This window comes from Kwoniella mangroviensis, chromosome 3 (genome assembly GCF_000507465.2).
Source record: "Kwoniella mangroviensis CBS 8507 chromosome 3, whole genome shotgun sequence".
NCBI classification, from domain to species: Eukaryota; Fungi; Basidiomycota; class Tremellomycetes; order Tremellales; family Cryptococcaceae; genus Kwoniella; species Kwoniella mangrovensis.
The window spans coordinates 1,582,583-1,607,585 of record NC_088829.1 but is presented as its reverse complement, the minus strand read 5'-3'; the positions used below and the strand labels follow the sequence as shown (position 1 = coordinate 1,607,585).

At 43.9% G+C, this 25,003-nt stretch overlaps 9 protein-coding genes across 9 annotated transcripts; 5 read left to right on the top strand and 4 right to left on the bottom strand.

Annotated features, from left to right (window-relative positions):
• Positions 1-176: 176 nt before the first annotated feature.
• On the top strand, positions 177-1,253 carry I203_108417 (uncharacterized protein; the record flags this gene model as incomplete). Its single annotated transcript, XM_019148589.1, has 5 exons — positions 177-206; positions 306-572; positions 849-953; positions 1,067-1,156; positions 1,224-1,253. The coding sequence occupies 5 exons, from the start codon at positions 177-179 to the stop codon at positions 1,251-1,253; spliced, it is 522 nt and encodes a 173-aa protein (XP_019002172.1).
• Positions 1,254-1,916: 663 nt separating this feature from the next.
• Positions 1,917-2,744, bottom strand: I203_108416 (mitochondrial 54S ribosomal protein uL10m; the record flags this gene model as incomplete). The annotated part of the gene is made up of 1 exon (XM_019148588.1): positions 1,917-2,744. The coding sequence occupies one exon, from the start codon at positions 2,742-2,744 to the stop codon at positions 1,917-1,919; it is 828 nt and encodes a 275-aa protein (XP_019002171.1).
• Positions 2,745-3,135: 391 nt separating this feature from the next.
• Positions 3,136-4,980, top strand: I203_108415 (uncharacterized protein; the record flags this gene model as incomplete). The annotated part of the gene is made up of 7 exons (XM_019148587.1): positions 3,136-3,278; positions 3,354-3,437; positions 3,512-3,591; positions 3,659-4,104; positions 4,201-4,326; positions 4,471-4,649; positions 4,782-4,980. The coding sequence occupies 7 exons, from the start codon at positions 3,136-3,138 to the stop codon at positions 4,978-4,980; spliced, it is 1,257 nt and encodes a 418-aa protein (XP_019002170.1).
• Positions 4,981-5,360: 380 nt separating this feature from the next.
• Positions 5,361-8,974, bottom strand: I203_108414 (uncharacterized protein; the record flags this gene model as incomplete). The annotated part of the gene is made up of 12 exons (XM_019148586.1): positions 5,361-5,407; positions 5,495-5,821; positions 5,886-6,159; positions 6,216-6,374; positions 6,438-6,972; positions 7,030-7,171; positions 7,226-7,388; positions 7,449-7,716; positions 7,779-7,918; positions 7,974-8,301; positions 8,363-8,569; positions 8,667-8,974. 12 exons carry the CDS (start codon positions 8,972-8,974, stop codon positions 5,361-5,363), a joined length of 2,898 nt encoding a protein of 965 aa, XP_019002169.1.
• Positions 8,975-9,597: 623 nt separating this feature from the next.
• On the bottom strand, positions 9,598-12,385 carry I203_108413 (uncharacterized protein; the record flags this gene model as incomplete). Its single annotated transcript, XM_019148585.1, has 8 exons — positions 9,598-10,076; positions 10,158-10,713; positions 10,772-10,884; positions 10,955-10,995; positions 11,058-11,159; positions 11,221-11,832; positions 11,901-12,055; positions 12,116-12,385. 8 exons carry the CDS (start codon positions 12,383-12,385, stop codon positions 9,598-9,600), a joined length of 2,328 nt encoding a protein of 775 aa, XP_019002168.1.
• A 603-nt stretch (positions 12,386-12,988) lies between these two features.
• Positions 12,989-16,022, top strand: I203_108412 (uncharacterized protein; the record flags this gene model as incomplete). The annotated part of the gene is made up of 9 exons (XM_065518392.1): positions 12,989-13,105; positions 13,194-13,507; positions 13,581-13,907; positions 13,980-14,344; positions 14,486-14,666; positions 14,729-14,837; positions 14,919-15,364; positions 15,439-15,724; positions 15,780-16,022. 9 exons carry the CDS (start codon positions 12,989-12,991, stop codon positions 16,020-16,022), a joined length of 2,388 nt encoding a protein of 795 aa, XP_065372757.1.
• A 301-nt stretch (positions 16,023-16,323) lies between these two features.
• I203_108411 (60S ribosomal eL43 domain-containing protein) lies at positions 16,324-17,007 on the bottom strand (the record flags this gene model as incomplete). The annotated part of the gene is made up of 4 exons (XM_019148583.1): positions 16,324-16,470; positions 16,632-16,689; positions 16,768-16,838; positions 16,966-17,007. 4 exons carry the CDS (start codon positions 17,005-17,007, stop codon positions 16,324-16,326), a joined length of 318 nt encoding a protein of 105 aa, XP_019002166.1.
• Positions 17,008-17,822: 815 nt separating this feature from the next.
• I203_108410 (GTP cyclohydrolase I) lies at positions 17,823-19,420 on the top strand (the record flags this gene model as incomplete). The annotated part of the gene is made up of 5 exons (XM_019148582.1): positions 17,823-18,483; positions 18,564-18,868; positions 18,971-19,143; positions 19,213-19,315; positions 19,379-19,420. The coding sequence occupies 5 exons, from the start codon at positions 17,823-17,825 to the stop codon at positions 19,418-19,420; spliced, it is 1,284 nt and encodes a 427-aa protein (XP_019002165.1).
• An 815-nt stretch (positions 19,421-20,235) lies between these two features.
• Positions 20,236-23,673, top strand: I203_108409 (uncharacterized protein; the record flags this gene model as incomplete). Its single annotated transcript, XM_019148581.1, has 8 exons — positions 20,236-20,316; positions 20,425-20,804; positions 20,914-20,961; positions 21,023-23,084; positions 23,158-23,226; positions 23,288-23,402; positions 23,471-23,565; positions 23,647-23,673. The coding sequence occupies 8 exons, from the start codon at positions 20,236-20,238 to the stop codon at positions 23,671-23,673; spliced, it is 2,877 nt and encodes a 958-aa protein (XP_019002164.1).
• Positions 23,674-25,003: the final 1,330 nt, after the last annotated feature.

Below are 25,003 nucleotides of genomic sequence, written 5' to 3'. Positions count from 1 at the left end.
ACTCACTCTACTGGCTGAGAACATCGAATACATACACCCATACATACCATAGATCCTATATCATCAACGACCTTGGACTCACCACTCCTCCCTCTTGTAAGCCTACCACCACACTCGATCGTCTTAGCAGGAAGCAGAAGACTAACGTAGAAATTGAGTATAGTTAATCTCTCAAAATGGCTACTAAATCAGCTGCTACCGCTGTCGTATGTCTACTCTTCATTCCCTCCTCACGCATCTATCTATAAATGCTATCCGAACTTAGCTAAATGTATGCTCATTTTGCGGTGGGATGGATCACAAAGGACTGGACAAAGATCTACACCGGATTAGGTCTCGACAAAACCACCCTCACCTCCCTCCAATCCTTCCGAGCCAGACACTCGACTGCCGTATCCAAAAACTCTGCTTTGAAAGCTACCGTACCCCGAATCGACTTGTCTCACTACAAGAGCGTATTGAAAGATCAACAAGCCGTCTCGTTAGCTGAGAAAGTATTGAAGGATTTCAAAGCTGTTGATTATGATGTGGCTAAGTGGAATGAGGTCGTAGGTGCCTTTGAAGGTAAAGCTGTGAGTGGATAATTTCATTTGGATCTGTCTTGTCAAGGGTGGAAGAGAGGAGGACATATGTTGGATTGAGTATAAAGAGGCGGAATGTGTCACGAGTCGTGGATCTAGAGAGGTTCGGTCGAGATAAAGATCGTAAGACAAATGGTGACCACGAAGACATACATTGTTCATGTTGTACGACCTGAATTAAGAAGGATATGAGGGTATGAGGGAATATAGGATAAACGCAGTAGATCATACGAACGAATCACACTGACTGTATACTATACTAATCAGGTCGCCGCTGCCAAGGAGACCGTCAACAAGATCCAAACCGAGCAATCTTCCCTCCAAGCTACTCTCTCTAATATCCAAGATGCCCGACCATTCGAGGACTTGACTGTGGGTTTTTGGTTCTTCTCACTTTATCCTTACATACTCTTTGTCTCTGTTTAAATCAAAGACGCTTGTATTATTTTCTAACCACTGACGTCTCTGTTTTGCCCAACTTGCAGGTCGACGAAGTTGCCAAGGCCCGACCTGAAATCAACAAGGCCGTTGAGACTATGATCAAGAAAGGTAAATGGTCCGTACCAGGATACAGAGTGAGTCCGAGTCATCCCCCTTAGTGATGCTCGTACTGATCATATTCGTCGCTTTGGATGATTGTAGGAAAAATTCGGAGAATTCTCTCTCATGTAAGCTGTCGTATAGATTATGGTCATATAGTCATAGGGACAGGGATAGAAAATGGATGTGGTCAAGGGAAAATCAAAATGCATCTTTTGAAACAGAAGGATTGTGTCTTGCCCTGTTTGACTTCTCATCGAGTGGTAATTACTCGGCAAGAAGATTCCCAGAACAGCTAACATGGTGCATTGCTCTTTGCCTTTGATTACGCTCGAATGATCATATTTTATCTCCCAGGTGAAACAAACATTGTTGATCTCTCGGGTTCCACTTCGACGGGTTCCACTTCGACGGGTTCCACTTCGAAATGTTTTGGAAAGCACTGTGATACTCTGTGATATGACGAGAGTCAGATCGATAATACCTCTGTACCGATCTGTTGCTTGCAATGGGAGTGCTCGGAAATGACAATTCGTAAATGATCTGTGAATTACCAGTGTAAAAGGGTCACATCAAAAGATGATCGCTTGTTCATGATAATATTTCATAACAGATCATATCCTCTGAAACTGTGAAGATACCAAAAAGTATGTGTGAATGCATGATGTGGGATAATATGCCAAAAACATCCTACTACCTTCTTTCATCAGACAACTGTCGTCTTCTCCAATCAACTGATCCGATCTTCTTCCCTAGCCAGTTCTACCTTTCCGTGCAATCCGATCACAATCCTTCCTAAGCACTCTTCTCATCTTTACCACCGTCGCTTTCACCTTTCAAACCCTCTTCCAGCCCTTGTAGCGTCCTGACCAACTGTCCACCTCTCGCTTGATTCAAAACTCCTACCAATTGACTCTGTGGAGCTTGAAGTAATCCAACAAGTTGTGATCGAAGAACATCCAGCTCTGGTAATTTGGAGATTTCTGTCTGTAATTGTTTTTCATTGTAGATATGTTTATTTTCCAACAATCCCGAAATCAACTTGAGTGAAGGTTGTTTTTCATCTGGTGTATTTTCCCTCTTGAGTCCCTTGAGGGTTTTGTTCATTGTCGTAAGGATTTTATTGAGGTATGTGGGAGATAGAGAAGGACAACTTAACAAGGCTCTTTGACCGACTAAGATTTGATCTTCTCCCGAAGTTGAAGAGGTGATAAGAGGTGAATTTGATTTCGATAACAAAGAAGCTAAAACACCTGTTCTGACTACATTCAAGCTTGCTTTCTCTATCAATTCAGGTTTGCCTTCTTCTGTAGGGGGTGAGAGGGGATTATAAGGTTTCTGTGGAAGGGGTATAGATGCGATTGATCGACGAATTTTAGACCATTCGGCTGCAGTGAGATTCGAATGATCGTACACTAATACCAAGTTGGAATTCTCGATCAAGTGGGAGTAGAAGTTCCATAAGAATGTCTTTCGGGCGGTGTATATACGATTGGGATCTTGGGGTGGGATCGTACTGGTACTGGCTGATATGGGTGTGGAAGAGGAAGAAGGGATGGAAGATGTGCTGGCGAATCGGCTCGAGGTGAGGGATCGCAGAGACGTTGAGGGTCGAGGTGGCATGGCGAGGGGTGGGAGAGAGTCGGATGGCAAGACTGAGGAGGACAGCCGAGGTTTGAGGTTATGAAGATGTGAGCTGATGCGGTATAGTTAATGGATCTTGGACTTTTTATCGCAAGTCAAAGGAGAAGCTCGAAATCTCATGGCAAGGTATTTGGGATACACGTGGATTTATTTTGTTACCCAGTCTCGCTTATCACCCACCGTAGACGCGTGCGTGTGTAAAGTATATGACGATGGACATCTTCTTGTGTTCTGCATCTATCTTTACAACTACCATAGACTGGCAAAACTCATCGTAAAGACCTCATAACGCTCTCAGGAAGGTCAAGGGAATTCTCATAATCACTCCCAACCCCATTTCATCGTCCTACCTGCTCGCAAACCCGACACCATGGAGATCGACGCACCAGCTTACACTTCCAAATCCACTTCCACCTCCACCTCCCCTCTTCCTTACCTCGAACATCAAACATCCTCAGCACCAGAAGAGTTGAAGCCATTATGGACAAAGATAAAATCGGCGTATGAGAAGAAGTGAGTATCAACTGCTCAGCTGCCTCGATTACTCCTCGGAAGAAAGATCACAAGCTGATGCTAGGCGCAATTTAGGTTATGGCACAATCTGACTGTCCTTTTGACCGAATTCGTATTTTCTCCTGGGACTGGACCATATCAGATCGAACTGTTTGAGAAGTAAGTGTGGATTATCATTTGTCGTACACACGATTCTGCAACAAGGGTTATTGCTAATATCGTACAACTCACAGATTCATCACGACCATCGAAAGTAAAATCAACGCATTGAAGTTAGTCGAGATTGCTCGTAGGGTAGGAAGGGAATATTCAGGTCAGCTCATACAGGCGTCCGATCTTGTCACTGACAAAAGCTAACCTCATCTCTTGTATTGGTATAGAGCCCGAACTCACTTTGAAATTCCTTCAATCCGTTCACTCACGATTAACTTCCCCCTATCCCGTCCCAGCCACAGGGGATAATCCAGGATCACCCGCCCCTCCCGCCCCAGCAGCTGCCGCCTATGCATTATCACTTTCGTCTATCGCCTACGCTCAACTATTACTGGGTAATCTGGAAGGATGTAAAGAGAGTTTAGATGAATGTGAAAAGATATTGAACGAACAAGATACGATTGAACCCTCCGTCAATGCTGGATATTACGGTGTAGCAGGTGATTACTTTAAGGTCAAAGCTGATTATGCACCATACTACAAAAATGCTCTGTTATACTTGGCATGTGTAGATACGGAAAAGGAATTGACAGAAGAAGATAGGAAATCAAGAGCCCATGATTTATGTATTGCGGCATTGTTGGGTGAAACTATCTACAACTTCGGCGAGTTGGTGAGTCATAATCTGCTACATCTACCCTTTCGATCCTCAATACAGACAGATGCTGTGAGTAGAGCTAACAAGATTCATAATGTTATGATCATGCAGCTCCAGCACCCCATCCTCCAGACCCTCGTCGGAACAGAATGGGAATGGATCAAAGATCTGATTAGCTCCTTCAACGCTGGTGAAATTGGTAAATTCGAATCATTAGCTAATCACCTGGGTAACGAGGTGAGTTTCCTCTTCACATTTACTCTGAAATTTGAAGTTTCATTTGGTTCTTTCATGTCAGAATACTTTTCCATCTTCCATGATAGTCATGATTACTAAGGCCCCAAGGGATTTTGACTGATTTCTGATGTATATCGTCCATAGCCAATCCTCGAATCCTCCGTATCATTCTTAAGACAGAAGATCTGCTTGATGGCTTTGATCCAAACTATCTTCGCTAGACCAAGGGACGGTTCATCGAGATTGATGAGTTTCCAAACTATCGGTGAAGCTACTAGATTACCTGTCAACGAGGTCGAACATCTACTTATGAAAGCTTTGAGGTGGGTCTTCGGCTCTCTTCTTTTCAGAACATCATGGCAAAATCAAATCGTCTTGATAAGAAAACGTCTATCACGAGAGTCGTCGTTTGTCCTTCATGCTAATATGCCAATGTACCTATTTGGTTGTTATAGCTTGAGCCTCATCAAAGGTTCTCTCGATCAAGTTGACGGTACAGCCGATATAACATGGGTACAACCTCGTGTATTGGAAGGTAATCAATTAGACACATTATCTGAACAATTGAATAACTGGTGTCAAGCCGTTGGTAGAACGCAAGATCAAGTTGAATTGCAGCGAAAGGAAGCACAGGCGGCTGTTCTAGTCCAGTAGTGCAGTAGTGTAGTGAATTAGACGTTTGCAGAAACCACTGAATTTGTAAGATACACATGCATAGCATAGTAGAGTCAGTCCATTCGGTATATAACCCTTCTCTCCATCGTAGATTTTGAATGCAGGTGTATCAAGAGTGAGATCGTGTTTGGTTATTATGGTATGTCCATCCATCTTTGTAACTTGCTCTAATGCTCTCACGCTGGAGTAAAGAACGGACCAATATAAATTGCATGAGAAAAATCCGAGACGATCCCAGTTACCAGAAAAGAAGAAAGAACTACATTGACTAGATACTTTGATCAAATAGAAGAAAGCTTGACATATATAAAAGTACAAAACAAGTCAGAACCCGATATTCAGTTTCAGGAATCCCCGTATTACGCAGGGATGGAAGAAGATAAGTCCGAAAGGTCGACCTGAGGATCTGCAAATCATGAAAGCAAGTATCATATCAGCTGATATTCAACCGTAAAAAGCCAGGAAAGGGGACATCTGAAATACTGATACTCACGAACGAGGTAATATACTTTTCCACTTTCACCTTCCAAACTCTCTTCCATACTTTCCTCTCCACCCGTACCAGTAGTAGAAGAAGGAACTAGACCATCTCTCACATCACCTCTAATTTCCATCAAATAATTATCTTTGGCCAATTTCACTAAGGCCTTTCCGATCAATTCCCTCTCGTAATTCAGATCTTCTTCCGTTTCGAATTCGCTTTCTTTCTGTTCGAGATACCACTGAATGAGTTCTTCTTTATCTACTCCTGTACCGTTCTCCCTTTCTATCTCTGATAAATGGAGGACAAGGAGATTCATGATTTCCATGTATCGGTTATCTACAAAGTCTCTCGATTAGTACCATTCACCAGCACGTCGATCAGAAGCGTAAACCACACTCACATGTAATCCTCATCTTCTTCTTACCGCTACTTGCCACCTGACCTTGCAAGCTCGATTCGGCCTGGGCCTGAGCAGTAGCAGAAGAAGTTTGTGCTTGGTAGCTCGATTCAGCAGCTTCAAGAGCAGCCACATCAGCAGCATCCATTTGAGCATCTCCATCAGCATCTCCGTTAGGTACAGCATCATCATCGTCAAAGGAAATGTCATCCTGTTCGACGTGGATGATAGATTGTCGTAAGAGCGAGTATGCTTCTCGTACGATCGCAGGGGATATCTACCGAACAAGCTCAGTTGTGAAACAGCGCGATGCATCGTATTCACTCTACTCACCTCATCTTGACAGTTCGCTCGAGCGATAGCCTCAGAAAGACGAATCATACTTTCCAATTGTCTAACGGTAATTCTAAAATTACTCTTCCCAGGTCCACCTTCATCCTGTCTCAATGATCTGTACTTTTCCACTAAGACAGCGCTCGCAGCGGGGGTGAGCTGAACGCAGAACGTTCATCAGCGGCCAACACGGTGGAGCATATGGGTACAGCTCGTACTCACTTTAGGACTGAAAGTTCTAGCATATCTTATATACCTTTGTAGAGCTTCCGTACTAAACTCGGGAGCAATTGCAGCATCTCTGAATCGATGTACGTTGACGATATGTTGAGCAATATGTAAATCCACATTTTCATTACATTCATCTAAGACCACGAAGAACAGATCGAATCTCGACATGATAGGTGCCGACATCGCTACGTTGGCCCTCAGACTCATCTTTCGATTATATCTGCCTCCGATCGGATTGGCAGCAGCCAAAATTGATGTTCTAGCATTGAGCGTAGCTTGAATACCCGCTTTGGCAATTGAGATGGTCTGCTGTTCCATCGCTTCGTGAATGGCAACTTGATCCGCCACGTCCATCTTGTCGAACTCGTCAATAGCACAGATACCGTTATCGGCTAACATCAACGCTCCAGCTTCGATGGTGAATTCACCTGACTCCTCGTCTCGTACGACCGCTGCTGTAAGACCGGCTGCTGAGGATGCTTTACCAGATGTGTAGACAGCTCGAGGCAGGAAACCGCATACGTATCTATCAGACTGTCAGCTACATTGACCCAAGAAGAAAATAAAGATGGATCTGGCTTACTTCAGGAATTGGGATTTACTGGTACTTGGATCACCAACCACACAAACGTTGATATCACCTCTAAGATGGATACCTTCCTGAGTTTGTTTGTGAACACCTCCCATGAGTTGAAGGAGGATACCCTTCTTCACGATTTCGTGGCCTAAGCATCTATCATAAGCTGACTTCCAACTTGGTCTGCATGCTATGAGCTTACCATAAACGGTAGGAGCTATACTCTGCACCAGACGTTGGTAGATATTATCAGAGTTGACCATATTCTTGAGCTCATCGATCTCTTGCTGAGTAAGCGAGTTCAAGAATGTCTCCTGATCTTCATCACCTTCCTCGAGATCTCCTCTGACATCGGTAGCGCCGGCCTATACAGATTGAGCATTCAGCTGACTGATTTCTATACTGGCTTTCTACAGATGACTCACCCTAGCATCTGCGCCTTGGACCATACAAGACAAGAAAGCTGTCTTATATTGTAAATCCCTCACACCCAATGCCTTGAGACCGGTAACACCTTGACTCGCGACACCTCCATCACCTCGCCCACCTTGATTCTCTCTCATCATCTGAGCGTTCACACCGGGAAGACCGAGTTGAGATACATCCGGAACGACAATGAAAGTACCGGTGAAAGTACATTTATCACCTGCTTTCGCTCGTTCGACAATTTCCGATCGAAGAATGACATCGAGCCTGAACATCCTGACATCAGCTAACATCTCATGGACCGGGTTGACTCAAGTCAGCGGACTCACGATCTAGGCATACTACCTGTTGGAATCTCATTCGCATTTTCTTGGATTCTGACTTTCTGCCAATCTGAGAACTTAGACTGCTCGATGTTCAATAACCAGTTGGTTCGATTATTACACGTCTGATTTTGACATAATATAGGCTATCATCACTTAAATGTCAGCTTGGGCCGATGGGCAATTCGGAAGCTGACTCACCTCGGTGTATTTGAATTGTTGTTCCACATCCTTGATCACAGCTTTACATTGCTCGCAAACGAAAGTTCCGCTGACTAACTCAGGTCGAACTTCACTGGTTCTTGTGACAGTACCACTTATACTGATCAATTGACCGATCCTGTCCATTCGCAGATCTCGTATACCGGAGGTCAGTGGGAGGTTGTAGAATGCGATATTGAAGTCTCGAGTAGTCAGGGATGAGCTGGATGCGGATGAGGTCGAAGAGAATGAAGTGGAAGTGTAAAGATAAGTAGGTTCGTATTTTCGGACAAGAGTCTGTAATGCTCGTCGAAGGTATGGAAGAAATCTGACAGTAAAAGCAAATTAGTAAGTAGGTCTGGGGAGGTGGGAGTTTTTGGGCAGCTTACCGATAATACTGAGACTGGATAGCTCTAGCCAAAACTTCCTCCCGTTCTAGCAAATGACCAAAATCGACGTAGAGCGTTGTCAACTCGAACTCCTTCATAGCTTTGATTTGCTCGATGTAGAATTTGCTCTCGTCGGCCGTAGCTGGTAAGGGGTTCTGACCATTGAACGAAGCTGGTGTCTCGGGGAAGGCGATCTGTTCGGTGAAGCTATATCAAAAGTGGATTGTCAGCATCAGTCACTTTCTTTACCAATCTTGATCGTTCTATTAAGTATATATATCAATAAGTGGCATAATACACTAACTTTTCCAAGAACAATGCAAAACTCTCCATAACCTTCTCACCCGTTGCATCCTTAACTCTAGGTATAGATTCAGGATCCACGCCTCCTCGAGCTCTTCTTTGAGCTGCCCTCGTACCATCCGTATTATCTTCACCAGCCTGTGAGCCCTCGTCACCTTGACCCGTAGCACCAGGTATGGATCCGCCCAATCCACGAACATTGTCAAAAGCTAACGGATCGATATTTCGCGATTGAGGTAAAGAGGAAGAGTTGGGTGATCCGCCTGGAGCGGAGGACGGTGGGAATGCACCGGGATAAGGAGATGACATGGTGCTGTTGTATCTGGAAGAAGGATAGATCGGGCCAACTCAGAGATAGCTGAAGAGGGAAAAGTATAGAAGATAAGAAAAAGGACATGAACATGAAATGGAGATGGAAATGGCAAATTGAGGGTAAGATGAGCAGACGAACGCGTCCCCGCTCAGACACGTCCAGACGCGACAATGGCTGGTGAGCCTGATAATCATCTTACAATGGGGGTCCAGCCAATGAAGCTTCCTCATGCTGTCCCATCTGCTCACGCCATACTGATGCTCCTGAAGCGAGCTTCCCACTCGATTTTGAAGATGCACACGCATGGCCATAACCATCTGCATGAGTCGACGTATGAGAAGCATCAAATCGGCGAGCTCGAAAAAGGATTTTGCCCATGATTATGTCCTACCGATGAGAGTGGCACTTTCACAGCTTCTTCGTTTGATTCTTTCACAGACTTCGAGACAAGCGACTGTCTTGCAGCACAAGCGTGACTTGAAGGCTCGGCGACGCAAGTTGAAATTCCTTCGTGAACACCATACTACTGCATTCTATGTTCCAAATACTACCTGTGAGAACCATACAACATCAAGAAAAACTACAACAAACATAAGAACCATAGAAACGCATTTTTGGATCAAACAGTCTCCCACTTATGTATATCCTTCTCCCTAACCTTCCTCGCCCATCGCTTATATATCCTGAAAGTCAACCCATCCCATTTATGATCCGCAAGTTTATCAATATCGGCCGCTCCCTCACCATCGCCATCGGCTTCTTCTTGTCCCTCATCTGGTAGACTATCTTCATCTTGCGCTCGCCATCTTTCGAACCTCTCTTTCTCCTGACCTTCCAATCTCTGTAATATACTTCCTACGACCAATATCTCCGCAAAGGTATTTCGATACCTTCTCACTCGAGACAACATATCCAATTGTCCTTTCGACTGTGCAGGTGAAGTTTCATTATTAGTCACACTAGAATCAGGATTGTGACGGCTCTCGATAGCTCTATCAGCTTGTTGTTTCGAGCGATCGGTTTGCTCAGATTCGCCTTGCCATATCGCTAATACATCTTGATCGTCTTCCCGCAGGGCTCTCACGTCTCTCGCTTGTACTGAGCATTCATGTAAACTACGATCAGTGCCGTCCATTAAACATGATCGTAGTCACCACGGAAGATGAGAGAGGTACCCACCATTCCGATCAGCCAACAGCAAAGTCCTAGCGACACCCTTATCCATACTATCCAATAACATCTGTCGAGCCTCCGCCTCAAGTTGAATGATCTTCCTAAGTAATTGTTTCAACAGATCAATTTCTAGCTGTCGCTCGCCTGTTTCGTCTTGCTCCGAGTTTGGGCTCGATTTGGATATTACTTCATGCTCCACGAGAGTTTTCGCTGTATCTTCCCTCTGCCTCTTATGGTTCGATTCCGTTGTTATAGGGCTTTCTTGTTGTTCTACTTTGTTCCTTTCCCAATCTCTAGCTTCTTCCTCTCTTTTATCGATGATTTCTTTCGCTCGATCACAATCATCCCTCAATTCCTCTTCGGCATGTTCAAGATGCTGAGATTGATCTTTCCTTCGGCCCGTTACAGTAAAATTGGTTGCATCTTCTCTACCCCTCATCCGATCATACGATTCATGGTATCTTAGAAGGAGATCGGCGTGAGGAGCGAACGCTTCAGGTCTTCGACGCTGTTCGACAAGAAACGCTTCTCTTGCTGCACCTCTTTCAGAGTACGTACTGAGCTACAAGCCATATCCATTAGAATTTTCGTATCCGTGTATGACGCAATCGTCGACTCACCAAACCTGTGATGGTCTGAACCGCAAACGAAGTAACGATAGGTACAGCCATGAGAGCGTAGACGATGAATACCACTTTCCCAGCAGGTTGAACGGGTGTGAAATCGCCAAAACCTGTGCGAATGACGACAGATGTCAGCTTTGATTTATCCACTTACACTCGCGAGAATGGTAAATCACACACCTATTGTTAAGGATAAAATCATGACAACGTAGATGGCATCACTACACAAAGCATAGTGTGAGATCTCTGTACACGAAGTACCATGAGAAGACTGTTAACCCACCCATAAGGCCACCCTTCGATCTGTGAAAACATGGTTGCGCCTAGCAACCAGAAAATGATAAGTGACAGCGCACTCCAGAATAAATCGTACATCTGGCTCGTACTGTATACTCATCAGCGCAAAGAAACCAGATTGACAATGATTGCAGCGAAGAAACCCTCACAGCTCTTCTCTTTGATTGATTTGATGGATAAGGGCCATCTCCTCTGTCAAATTCGCCCTTGGTCTAATCTTATTCGCTTCTCGATGCATGGCAGATTCATACTTCTTTCTCCATTTCTCTCTTTTATCTTCCGCCCTTGCACTAATAAACCCAATGATCTGAGCAATCTCATTACCTAGTTGGCTGATCGTCAGGACAGAGAAAGGGAAGACTAAAATTTTGCCCGCTGAAGTGGTAGGCGCGAAATCGCCATATCCGATAGTCAAAGCAACTTGAGTCGAAAAATAGATTCCATCAGAGTAAGACCAATGTTCAATACGGGAGAAGACGAGAGATTGAAATGCAAGGATTGATATGAACGCAGTGACGGATAGCATGAATCGACGACCTTCGGATCGAATATCAGATTGATCTTGCTGTTCGTACCCGAATGCGAAGAAGTAATGAAATAGCAAGGTGATGGATATGATGCCAGCGTCGATTATCGATATTATCGCACACCAGAATCCTTCTAGATATGCCCATCCTTCACTGTTACGCGTCAGAATACCGAAAATGATCAGGTTGATTACTGCTACGATGGTCTTCCCTAGCCAGCATATAAGGGACCACCTGGATGATAAACCCAAAATACGTTAGCCCACAGGATCGTTGGATCATCATGATCGGGATGCACGCACCTGGTCGAATGCTTCCACCACCATTTCGACTTTGCAGAGAATCTCATAACCAATAAAATGTTCGCGACGATGTTCAAAGCTAGACCAACAGCTGATAGCACCAGACATGCTTTCGGATCCGGTTGCGGAGTTCCATCACGAGCATACCAATGTTGCTACAGGCTCACAGATCAGCAAGGCGTCTCCATGATGTTGGAAACGGAAAGATTACTTACTGTCAGGGCAGGTATATCCAGCAAAGTAGATAAAGGAGCGAAAATAGCAGATACCAACGGACAATATTTCCCAAAAGTCTTTAATCTCCATTTTCGCTTTCTAAACGCATATCCATGCCATGTTTGAGTTCTGTGTACTTTAATCACTTCCTCTTTGCCTTTGCCTTTGTTTCCGACTTTTACACCTTCAGCTTGAGTCTTAGGTTTGTACGTCTTAGGCAACGATCCCGCGTCATTCGAAGTTTGGTCGGATTCTTTGGCACGCTTCATCGTATCCGTAATATGTTCGTCCGTACTGTCAACCCAGACGGAGATAGATGTCTAAACGTTTCACCACCTCGTTGTAGTACTCTCATGAGTTTGACTACAAGTTGACGACAAAATACAGTATGACAAAAGGATGATCTGATAGATGAGATTGAGATTGTGGTCATCATCATTTACCCTTCCTTTCCCTTCCTCCTGATCTGTCAACATCTGATCGGTCTTCCCAAAATAACTTTCTGCGCTGACTGGCGGTGATCGCCGTTGATGATATCATAGCCACGTGGACATCCTGCCAGGTCAGATCTAATTGATGCTCTCAATCTCGGATCCGAGAAGAGATTTGTGTTTACTCGAACGACCACTCGTATTGTTGCGTGTTGCGAGTGGTATGATGGGAGATTAACCAGGTAGACTGGCATGGGCATAGCCATTCTGCTAGACCTATCCTCGTCATATGTAGAATTCCTAGGCTGAAGATGCAGCCAACCGGGAAGGTGAGCTCTTTGACAAGTTCTTCCAACAGCTAAGGCTGATTAGATAGGAAGGATCCAGCACCTAACATCATTTTAGAACACATAATCTCGGTCACACTAGCTGCCAAGCAGAATGGCACCATCATCGCTTCTGGCCTTACCTGGACCGAGTCAACGGAAACAGAACTTGGCATGTGATAGTTGCAGAAGGAGGAAAGTGCGGTGTTTGAGAACGGATAAAACTCAAATCGTATGTACAGTATTTGTTCAACCTATCCCGAATACCATGATTCCCGAACACGATTTGGACCTGACTGGTAATCCTGTATGAATACTAGTGTCAGCAATGCAGTAATAAAGGAGAAAAATGCACGAACAACTACATTGATTCCCTGGCGCAGTCGAAGACGAAGAAAAGTCGTAAATCCTCGAACGAGAACGGAGATGTATCTTCAATAACGAAGAAACGTACGAAGAGGAATCAGCCGGATGGGTCTCAATTGCAAATCTCAAGAGATGATATTCGTGATAAGGATCTACAAGACAGTGGAGTCGGTCCAAGAGATAGTGCTCATAGCACTTTATCAAAGTATGAGGTTGGAGAAACTAGTCGACAAGGTAGCTTATCGATGACCAGGAACAATTCGATGGAGTGAGTCATAATCTTTAAAAGCATTTTATATCCCAACTTCATGCGATATCTAATAGCAATACCATCTCTCTAGGTCGCTCCATATCTCTTCACAGCTACCTTCAGTACATGTACAACCCTCCCTGCTCCCCGAACAACCACCTTCTAGTCTCTTCCCCACCATTTCCCAGTCGATTGAGATGCCATTGCCTGTCACCCCCGAGGCTTCGCAGCAGGCCATGCTAAAATATCTCTTCTCCCCCGCCGCCATCACCACTTTAGAACATGGATATGACGACCTATCCACTATCTCACTCTGTCGAGAGGGGCAAAGCGATCTGTGGGAAGAACAAGATGGGAAGGTATGGTGTGAAGAGCCTAGTGACTCTCATAAATCGTTATATGAAGAAACTATGAAAGAGTATGTCAACATTAACTCAGCCCATTTACCTAGACGTCCCGTGTGATATATCGTATATTGATGTCCTCTAAGTCTTATAGACGATCTGATCGAAACATTCTTTTCGATCGTCCAACCGAGATATACCATGTTGGATTCATCGATATTCAAAGCTCGTTATGCATCACCCTCGACTCACCCTCTAGGTCCAATATCACATAGTTTCCTAGCTATCGTACTGACCTACGGAGCGAGATTCTCGAATCATCCGATAATTCAATCTGATAGAGAAGAATGTTCCTCTCGGGATGGCGAATCCCTAAAAGCCCGTCAGAGAAGTAGATTAGTAGGGTTAATGGTAATCAGGACAAGAGCTATAGCGGAACGTAATAGGATTTACAGGATACCTAGTTTGGAGAATGCCAATAGTTGTTTGTTCTTGGAACATCTGCTGGGTCGTAAGTTCACGCACTTGCACAATGTTAGCCGATGCTGAGACTTGAGTGCACTTAATATAGAGGTAACTCATCTGGATTCTAAGCGTATGTATATATTGTATTCATCTTGTACTATGCGCATTTGCTGATATTCACTTTTAGGTTATCAGGCGACTTGGATTTCAGCAGCAGTGAAACATGTCGTATCGATGGGTCTTAATTCCTCTTTGGAGTGGTCCAAAATACAAGACCCACAGATGCGGCACGAATCTTTGAATATCGTATGGATCACTAGGATGTCAGAATCCAGTCGAGCCGCTCTTTATAGATTACAGCCATCGCTGTGAGTCTGCATGCTGCTCTATTGATATTGATCCACTCAATGCTCATTGAGTGATCCGATAGATCAACCGAAGACTTTGACATCGATCCTGTCCAACATGCCATGCTGAGTGAGGGAGCACCGATAATCGTTCCATTAGGTGGGACGGAGCATAACATTGTTGATCAAGCTGTAAGTAGTCTCCTCATTCGTCCATTGCCCTTTTCTACGGCCAGTGTTGAAATTCGTTATTATTCATATCATCACCTGTAGACATGGTTCCAAATTCATCGCACCATATCTTCGATAAACTACACACTATCCAAATCACTTTGGGTCCCCTCTGTCGCCGCTCATGGAATCCCATTTAAGATCCTCAGGGAGTTCATCCATTCATCTTCGATATGGCGAGACAAGTACCTATCTTCAATAGGTATACCTACGATTTGGCCAGATAATTGGGATTTCCTCCAAGCCATTAATACGTGTACATGTGATTGTTATTATCATGATCTTTGGTTGATCGTACATAAAGCTATTCAAGATTTCGGTATAAAAGAGGAAAAATCCAATAACGGCGGTAGTAATGGGATCTATAGAGATCGATTCGAGATCGATAATATAAAAAGAAGGATAAAGGAAGAAGCTGAACATGCTGCGTTGAGAATAGCAGCTTTGACGGGTGTATTGACTGAGAATGGTTATTTGAAGTTGGACCCGTAAGTTTAGTCAATCTCGCTTCCACTCGTACAGCAGCATGTACGGAAGCTAACATGTTACTTGGGATATGCAGTCTTATCATCAATCATCCAATATACGCTGCAGGCGAATACCTCGCATCCCTTGGTCGATCGGAATACCAAATCTGCGTAGCTGGTCTAAGACAATATGCAATCATCTATCCATCCTTATGGGATCAAGCAGATAAGTTGGATAGTACATATCAAGAAGCGACCAAAACGGATCTACTGGATGGATTGACTAGTTTACCTCCTTCTCTTCTGGTGGATGGAGTGGGTATACCACCTAGATTGGATTTGATGGATTCGTTTGAAAGTTGGACAGGGAGTATATGGGGTGTAAGTCCACATCTTTGATTCTCGTCGATAATGCTAAAAATGTATTTTGCTCCAGAATACCTCTCAGGTCAATGTCAGTGCCAATTCGCATTCAGGTGGCGAGTTGGATGGTATGCAACATGCGGATGCGAACGGTAATTCATTGAATGGTCAAGGTAATGGCAACGGAGTTCAGGCAGATAAGCCAGTCAATGATGATATTGTATTACGAGGTGATATTCAGGATGGTGCTATCAATGTCGAAGGTCGAATCGGAAATAATGAACCTGTTAACCTTGAACAATGGCTGGGATGGTGAATGTCACAGGTTGTGGTACGGTGACGGGTTGTACTGTTCGGTCCAATTAGATACGCTGTAAATTAGTACCGATGAAGTCATCGTCATGTCCCAACAACATCCAATCTGTCCTTAAAATCAAGAATCAGTGTGGACTAGAATCAGTCCATCTCATTGCAATCCTCTTGCTCTTCCTAGCCAGAGTGAGCTCTTTGATTTTCAGTCGGCTATGCAATACATCTCAATCAAACGATCATTACTAGCATCCGCTTCGCTTCCTAGAAAAAGAAAAAAGATCCCAAATCCAGTTTATGTAGCTAACTTATACTTCAGCAACTTCTCTTAATCGTCTGATGGTTGATCGTACGGTGGCGGCTGAGGGGGTACCGAAAGTGTAAGCACCACCGGCATAGACCTTGGCGCATGCTTTACATTTCCAGATACCGACGGCGGTTCTCTTGACGGCGTTCTGTTGGTGTTGTAGTTTAATGAAACCAGATGTTGGATATGGTGGAGAGGATGTGGACGTGTCGAGGTAATTGGTAATTGATTGTGATGAGGAAAATAACAGGAATGGAAGATAACGATCAGCATACCATTCGCTGATATTTGAGTATGTTTTTCACTAACCTTTCCACACGAAGGACAAGCGTATCGAGCGTGTTGGGTGATTTCCATCTTCTTGACGCTAATTATCAAAGAACAGATACAATCAATCTCATATTCCGGAATATAAGATTGCACTTCTCTGAATGATAAAACTCACGTCTTTCTTAAGGAAGCACCGTAACGAGTACCGTATTTACCGGTGACACCGACCTTCTTAGTTCTTTTGGTCTATAAAACATGGAAAGATATGTTAGTTGGCTGAATACTCTGGAATGCTGTATCGATGTATAAACATGAGCAAGGGCAAGGGCATGATTCTAAGAAGCACCGATCAAAGTCGACGTGTGGTTGAGACTGCGTTGGTTTGCTGTGATCTGTATTTGATATTTGAAGTCATAGTCGGATCGTTCTTTGCTCTTCCATTAAACAATCCTTCTCCCGTTCATGTCCTCGCAATACAGCAACTTTTCTCATCCATCCGGCTCTACTTGTGGCCCTCTCTTGTCCGATTCCCATATATACCATCCTCGTCCGTTCTTATCTAACTCAAATTGGTTGACGCTCCTTTGCCACGTTGATTTGCGTTGTAATTGATATATGCCATGCCATGCCTCTCCTACTATCTGATCCCTCCATGTCCAAACCCATACCCTTGCTCATGTGTGTGTTGACGAAGTTGGATACCTGTAACTCACCATTTTTGTTAATGTTGGATACGACTTGAAGGATAAAGAAGTAGAAGGTGTGATTGAGATGAACCTTTAAAAATCAACCTGTTGCAGTCAGAGAGTCTGGTCTGGCTGTGTGTGGTAGCAGAACGTGCGAATGACTGGTGGGGACATTGAGAACGGAGGGTAACTGCAGAAAGCAGCGAGTGTGGCACTCTGAATCGGGCAAAGATGACCTTAGGAGATAATTAGCCAGGATTTCTTAACACCGATGAGGACGCGAGTCACCTGCATCCTATCCTTTTTTTCACGTTTTATCCGAAACCCACCTCAGGGTCAGCCTGATATGCTTGAGCCCTGTTATCATGCACACTCCTCGAATCGAGATGGCATCACCACCATTCAAGCTCTGAATCCATCTCCGAGCACTCTCACTCGAACCGACACTAGGGTTGAGGCTAGGACCAACATCGACAGCATCAGCTAATCGAATTAGCACGTTTATCATACCTCTCTTCACCATACTCAAACAACAAAGCATACAATGTCATCATCCGACAAACCAACTCTATCTTCCTCACCATCCAACTCCACTCGTAATCCACCTGCACCTACTTCATCACGGCCAATCCCAACTGCCAACTTGAACAACCTTTCTCTGTTATCCGAGTCATCAACAGGAAGTTGGGAAAGAGGAAGGATGCATGGGAACGCCCGATCACCTCCAACTCACACATCAAGCTTGGAAGCTGGTCTACCAGGGGCTTCAGGTTCTTCCTCGGCGGAGGGAGGGTTGAATAAACCTTGGCCAGCTAATCAAGGACTGAGTAAACCTGATCCAGCAACTGGCAGAGTCAAATTCCAACCTCAATCTAATATACCTCATTATTCCCGAACACCAAGAGAAGGATATGGTTTCAGACCTACATCCGGATCTACCACACCTACTACCTCTGCTTCTGCATCTGCCTCGGGAAGCTTGGCATACCCTTTCCCATCGATACATCGCTCAACGAGAGATGACGAAGATGATATGGATCATAGAACGGATGGTAGATCCATGGATGAACTTAGGACGGAAGTGAGAGATGAACTGGATAAGAATGGACTGTTGATCCAAGCTGCCAGGGGGGTTGTAAAGGATGTAGCGGGGAATGAAGGTGAGGAGAGAGGGATTGCTGATGAGGAGGGATTAGGTTGGCCTGGTGGGTATCAAATACTTCATCATCGAAATCTTGCGTTACTCCTTTCCTGGAAATTTACAGAGTTTTGTCATGTTCAATAGCCAAATCTACCCATCTCCGACTCCATTCTTCGCCAACTGAAAAAGCTGCCAATCTCCAATTACTCTCTTCGGCCATTCGAACGGTCTTAGAATGTATAGGTGAAGACCCAGATAGAGAGGGATTACAACGTACGCCCGAAAGATACGCCAAGGCTTTGATGTGGATGACAAAAGGATATGAAGAGAGATTGGTAGATGTCATTAACGATGCTGTCTTTGCTGAGGATCACGATGAGATGGTGATCGTTAGAGATATAGAGGTGTTTAGTTTATGTGAACATCACATGGTGCCTTTTACTGGTAAAGTGAGTCATAATACTAGTAGCGGATTTAGCTTCTCGTCGTTTATCGCGATGCAGTGGTTCATAAGGATTTTTTTTGCTGATGTGTTTTTGGTAAATTTGTAGATATCTATCGGTTATATACCCAACAAGTTGGTTTTGGGATTGTCCAAACTAGCTAGAATAGCCGAAACCTTCTCTCGAAGATTACAAGTCCAAGAGAGATTGACCAAGCAAGTGGCATTGGCAGTTGAAGAAGCCATAAGACCTAGAGGTGTAGCTGTTGTTATGGAGGCTTCGTATGTTGTTTGGCCTACCATCCATCTCGAGACCTCTCGTACTGACCTATAAGCTTGGCTTGAACGCAGACACATGTGCATGTCAATGAGAGGTGTACAGAAACCTGGTGCTACCACTGTTACCAGTACGATGCTTGGATGTTTCAGATCGCAGCAGAAGACCAGAGAAGAGGTGAGTTGTCCCTTACCATCAAGAAGGAGATGGTGATGCTGATAGCCGATGAATTTGTGATAGTTCCTTACGCTCATTAGAACACCCAGTGTTACTCATCGTTAATCCCTTTTTGACACAGCATAGATAAAATAGATCATACGTCTTGTTTGTCATCTTATCGTATCTATTCACTTCCCTCCTTTGTCCTCAACGGATCATCTTGTTTCGGTTTTCGTTTTTCTTTCATGTTCAACATCATTTGTAATTTATCATATAGCATTCATCTGTACTATCCTTATCCTTTCCATAATTAGCCGCCGAGTCCACTTTTTATCAGATAAAAGTACAAACAAATAATAACAGGGTGTGTATGCATAGACGAACAGTAGGAAACGCGACTGTTTGTCATTGGCGCCTACGAGTGGGAAGCTGGTCGAAAGATAGGCGACGGATACGGGTTTACCCGGTTACATCACGAGTTGAGTTGCAATCAATGGTGGAGGAATGTCAGTGTCAATGTGCTGTCGTGTCGCCATCCCATCCCTCGTCACTACGACGCATACGGTCATACCCCAATATCGATCACCTGGACTGGACTGTGCGTCTATTCTATTGACAGGCTATTCAATGTTGAGCAGAGGTATAACAAGACCTCTGAGATATTTGAACAGTCTAAATCATCAAAGTAAAGTTTTACCTTGTTCTATCAGATATCTTTCTATCGCTGCTTTAAGGCCTTCCCATGTGAGTATATGTCCTGTTGAGGTGTCCATCCAGTGCTACATCGATTGACCTCGAGATCGGTTTTGCTGACCTACTCTTCATCTCAGTCTCCTGCACTTCAATCGTACAAACGGGAAATCAGATCGTTCAATCGTACTTTTCGACCTAGGAGAAATATCTGTCTCTGCACTCACTCTCATATCGACGATAGCATAATGTCAAACGCTGTTCCAGGCGGTGCGACTTCCGCACCTGAACAAGAAGGACACAGACTCCCCACCAATGTTTATCCTAGTGTGAGTGACATCTTAGACCTCGTCTCAATCTATGGAGAAGCATCATCTCCATACTCCCCTTCCTCCATTCGCAATTGTAGATTGCAGCTGACTTCATCCCGCTCTTAGCTCTACGAACTAGTGATCAAGACCGATCTCGTCGCTTCTCCACCAACATTCAGCGGAGAAGCCCTCGTCCACCTCGATATCAAAGAAGATTCTTCCACTGTTCAATTCCACTATCACAAAACTCTCACTATCACCCATATCGCAATTTCAACTTCAGATCTCAAGACCACCTCAAATCTCAATATCCCCCTTTCCGCTTTAAGCTTGAACGAAGAGAACGATGTGGCCACTTTGGACTTGAGCGCATTGCCTGGAGGTGGACTGAAATCGGGTCAGAAGCAGACCAAGATCTTCTTTAGGTTCGAAGCGGAATTGAAATCTGCTATGCATGGGTATTATAGATCGGAAGGTGATCCAGATGAGAACGGAAAGAAACCTATGTAAGTGAATTGTCAGCTTACAAAGCGTCCTCTTTTGGTCCTCTTCATGAAAGGACCAGCAAGGTTGGTCTGAAGATTGATCGGTAAGCTAACAAGGATTTATTCGTAGCTACGGTCTCACTCAATTCGAAGCTACCGAAGCTCGAAAAGCTTTCCCGTGAGCATCATTGTTGCTTATTATTACCTCGTAGCTGATTGATTTGTGACATATTCCACAGATGTTGGGACGAACCCCTCGTCAAGTCAAAATTCGCCATCTCGATGATCGCCAGGGATAAGAACACTTCACTCAGTAACATGCCTGCTATCTCTGAGAAACCTTGGAAAGCACCATCCAACGCTTCTGTCGATAATGTCTTCAACGAGAACTACGAACTTGGATCTTTACTTGGTGGATCCGTTACATTAGGTAAGACCGAAGGCAAAATTGAGGGTATAACTGAAGGCAAGACCGAGGGTAAGACTGAGGGTAAAACGGAGGGAAAGACGGAATCCAACGAGGAAGGATGGAAGATGACCAAATATGAGACTTCCCCTCTCATGTCTACCTACCTTGTCGCCTATGCTTCGGGACAGTTCGTATCTCTCGAATCAGCTCATCACTCCAAATTGACCGGAAAGACCGTCCCTCTCAAGATCTACGCCACGAAAGATCAGATTAAACAAGCTCAATTCGCTTTAGACATCAAGAAATGGGCTTTACCAGTCTACGAAGAGATCTTCGATATCCCTTACGCCTTGCCTAAACTCGATACACTCGTTGCTCACGATTTCGATGCTGGAGCTATGGAGAACTGGGGCTTGATCACTGGACGAACTACGGCTTATCTTTATGACCCTGAGAAATCACCTTTATCGGCCAAGAAGCGAGTCGCCGTTGTCCAATGTCATGAACTCGCTCATATGTGGTTCGGTGATATTGTTACTATGAAATGGTGGGATAACTTATGGCTGAACGAAGCTTTCGCTACCTTAATGGGAGAACTAGTGATCTTAGATCGAATTTGGCCAGAATGGAAACCAAGATCTCAATTCTTGAAATCACACCTACAAGGTGCTCTCGATCTCGATTCTCAAAGATCTTCTCATCCTATCGAAGTTGATTGTCCGGACTCCAACCAGATTGCTCAAATCTTTGACGCTATCTCGTACTCCAAGGGTGCATCGGTATTGAGAATGTTAGCTTCCGTCGTAGGAGAACCTACTTTCCTCAAAGGAGTTTCGATTTACTTGAAGAAACATATTTATGGTAATGCCGAGACAAAAGATTTGTGGGATGGTATTTCGGAAGCTTCCGGATTGGACGTAGCCAAAATAATGAAGAATTGGACATTGAAAGTTGGTTTCCCCGTGATCAAAGTTGAAGAATCCTCTGATGGCAAGATCAAATTGACTCAAAATCGATTCTTATCCACTGGAGATGTCAAACCTGAAGAAGATGAAACCATCTGGTATGTTCCTTTGGAAGTAGCTACTCTCGATAAAGACGGTAAGATCTCTGTAGATCATAAAGCTACTCTTGAGGAGAGATCTTCGACATACGATTTGAAAGGAAACGATTCGTTCAAATTGAATGCTCAGACTGTCGGTGTATACAGAGTATCATACGAACCTGAAAGATTAGTCAAATTGGGTAAAGAAGCATCTAAATATACTATCGAAGATCGAGTCGGTTTAGTTTCAGATGCTGCTACGTTGGCTAGAGCAGGATATGCCAAGACATCAGGATCGTTAAGCTTGATCAACGAGATTGTTAAAGGTGGTGAAGAGGAATATTTACCTTGGTCACAAATTGGTTCGGCCCTTTCTAGGTTATCAGGTGCATGGTGGGAACAACCTGAATCTACCCGAAAAGCGTTCAACAAATTCCGAATTGACCTGTTCAGACCTCTCAGTGGTAAATTAGGATTCGAAGGTGGTAAAGATGAATTACCGGAGATTAAAGAATTGAGAGAATTGATCATTGGTACACTTGCTGCTACTGAGGATGAAGTCATCTTGAAAGAGATCAAAGAGAGATTCCAACCTTTCCTCGAACACAATGATGACTCCAAGATCCCACCTGATTTACAGAGAACAATCTTCAGTAATGTAGTGGAACATGGTGGAAAAGCGGAATATGAGAAGTTGTTGAATGTTTATAACAAACCTCCTAATCCGTCTACTAAGGTTGATGCGATGTACGCTTTAACCTCGCCAAAGGATCAGGAGCTGTTAGATAGGACGTTCAAGATGATGGGTGATGGCAGTGTTAAAGATCAGGATCTGTATATCTTCTTCGTGAGTTCATTTAAATCCATACTATCTTCAAGCTTGATGAAGAGAAGCTAATATATTGTGCATTCGTTTGTAGTTCGGTTTATCAGCTAATAAATACGCTAGAAGACAGATTGCGGAATACTTTGTCAAGCAGTATGATACTGTATGTATTGCTTCAAACTCATCATTGACTATCTTGCTCCCATTGACACTTGATTCCGCAGCTCATGAAACGATACCCTGACGGATACGGTGTCAACTACCTCGTCAAAGGCGCTTTCGCATCTTTATCTTCTCATGATGATCTTAAGATGGTCAAGGACTTCTTCAAAGATAAAGGTGAGTCCAAACGTCCTCATGACATGTCGATGTCGTGCTTAATCGCTTACATTGATATTTTACATTAGATATTCGAAAATACAAATCTGCCGTTGCGCAAACTTGCGATTCTATCCAAGCGGCTGCTGATTGGGTACAAAGAGATTCAGGGGATGTTGAGAAGGTTAGTCCATATCAATCCCATCATCAATATAGAATATTTGAGGTTCATCAAGGCTAATTTACTTTTTCGTTATGACTGTAGTGGCTTAAAGAGCATAAATACCTTTGAATGGTATCAATGGGTATAAGGTATTTTGCGGCTAGTTCGAGTTTTGGGGTTTGGGGCGTCATATATGGAGGTGTATGTATGTACATAGCACATGTCTGAGAAAGATAGTTAATATGCGAATCATGCAAGAAAAGAAGTTCCATATATTGAACATTCGATAACCTTCCACTTCGGCGTACAGTATAAGAACTTCTGTGTGGGTATTGTTTGAAACTGCACTCGTGAATCCTTGCTCATCGAGGATGAGGATGAGTGAGTCGAGTATATCTCCTTTTGAATACAATAGTTATTATACATATCTATATCTTGTTCATTGATGTATCCCTTCTTTTCATGATGCGAATCCCTACAACCCTCAACTTGATTTTAGCCAAATATCGAGGGTATACGAACGGCGTTTATAGGTCATTTCGGAAAATATCCCTTTGGTACTGTATGTTGGTAATTCGCTTCTCCACTGATGCCAATCCTCGACAAGTCTTCCTTATGATCCCATCACTATCGTTATGGCCATTGCTATACAAGCCAAAGACACATAAGGCGATAACCTTTCGCCTATCCTTGCGCATTTGAAGAATAGTCCGAGGAAGCTGAATGAGGAACGGAAGGAAATTAGTATCGATCATTTGCGAGATTTTATCTTGAAGTTTACGAGTCGGTAGTATAGACTCACCCTTCTCTATTCCTATCTACTAGACCTGGGGCGGTACCTCTTATATACGTACATGTGCAGATCATCAGGAGGAGTACGAGAAGTAGGGATTGAAAGTTGAATAAGGCGGACTGTGTTTTGAAATAGCAGATATAGAGATTAGCGGAGTGAAATAGGACAGTGGAAAGGGTAGTGGACATACCATGATGTATCGTTCCTTCTCCGCCTTTTATATCTTTTGAGATTTCTTTCCTTTAGATATCTCTCGAGAGGTATAGAAAGGTACGAATTGCTCTGGCGGCCTGGCGAAGGTTGAGTCCAGTGATATATGAAGAATGGGCAAAATGCTTTCGGCTGAGTCTGAGCCTCTGTCTTAAGGGTATATAGAGTGATTCTTGTGGTATGAGATCAGTCGTCGATATGTCATGTGGATTATGATGATAGACACGTCGAAATGTCAGTCAAATTGATGAGTTGCGAGATTGTGACCTGAGGGATGACGAAGAGAAGAGCCAGGTGGTCAGAGCGGCGATCGCCGCAATGTGATGCATTGAATGGAGGTGAGGTAATCGAAGTGCGACTGCACTTGCAAGATCAAGATCAAGATCACTTTGGGTTCTTGATCTTCCTTCGATATTCCTTCCCATACTACCTCATACCAGGACAGAATATACATAA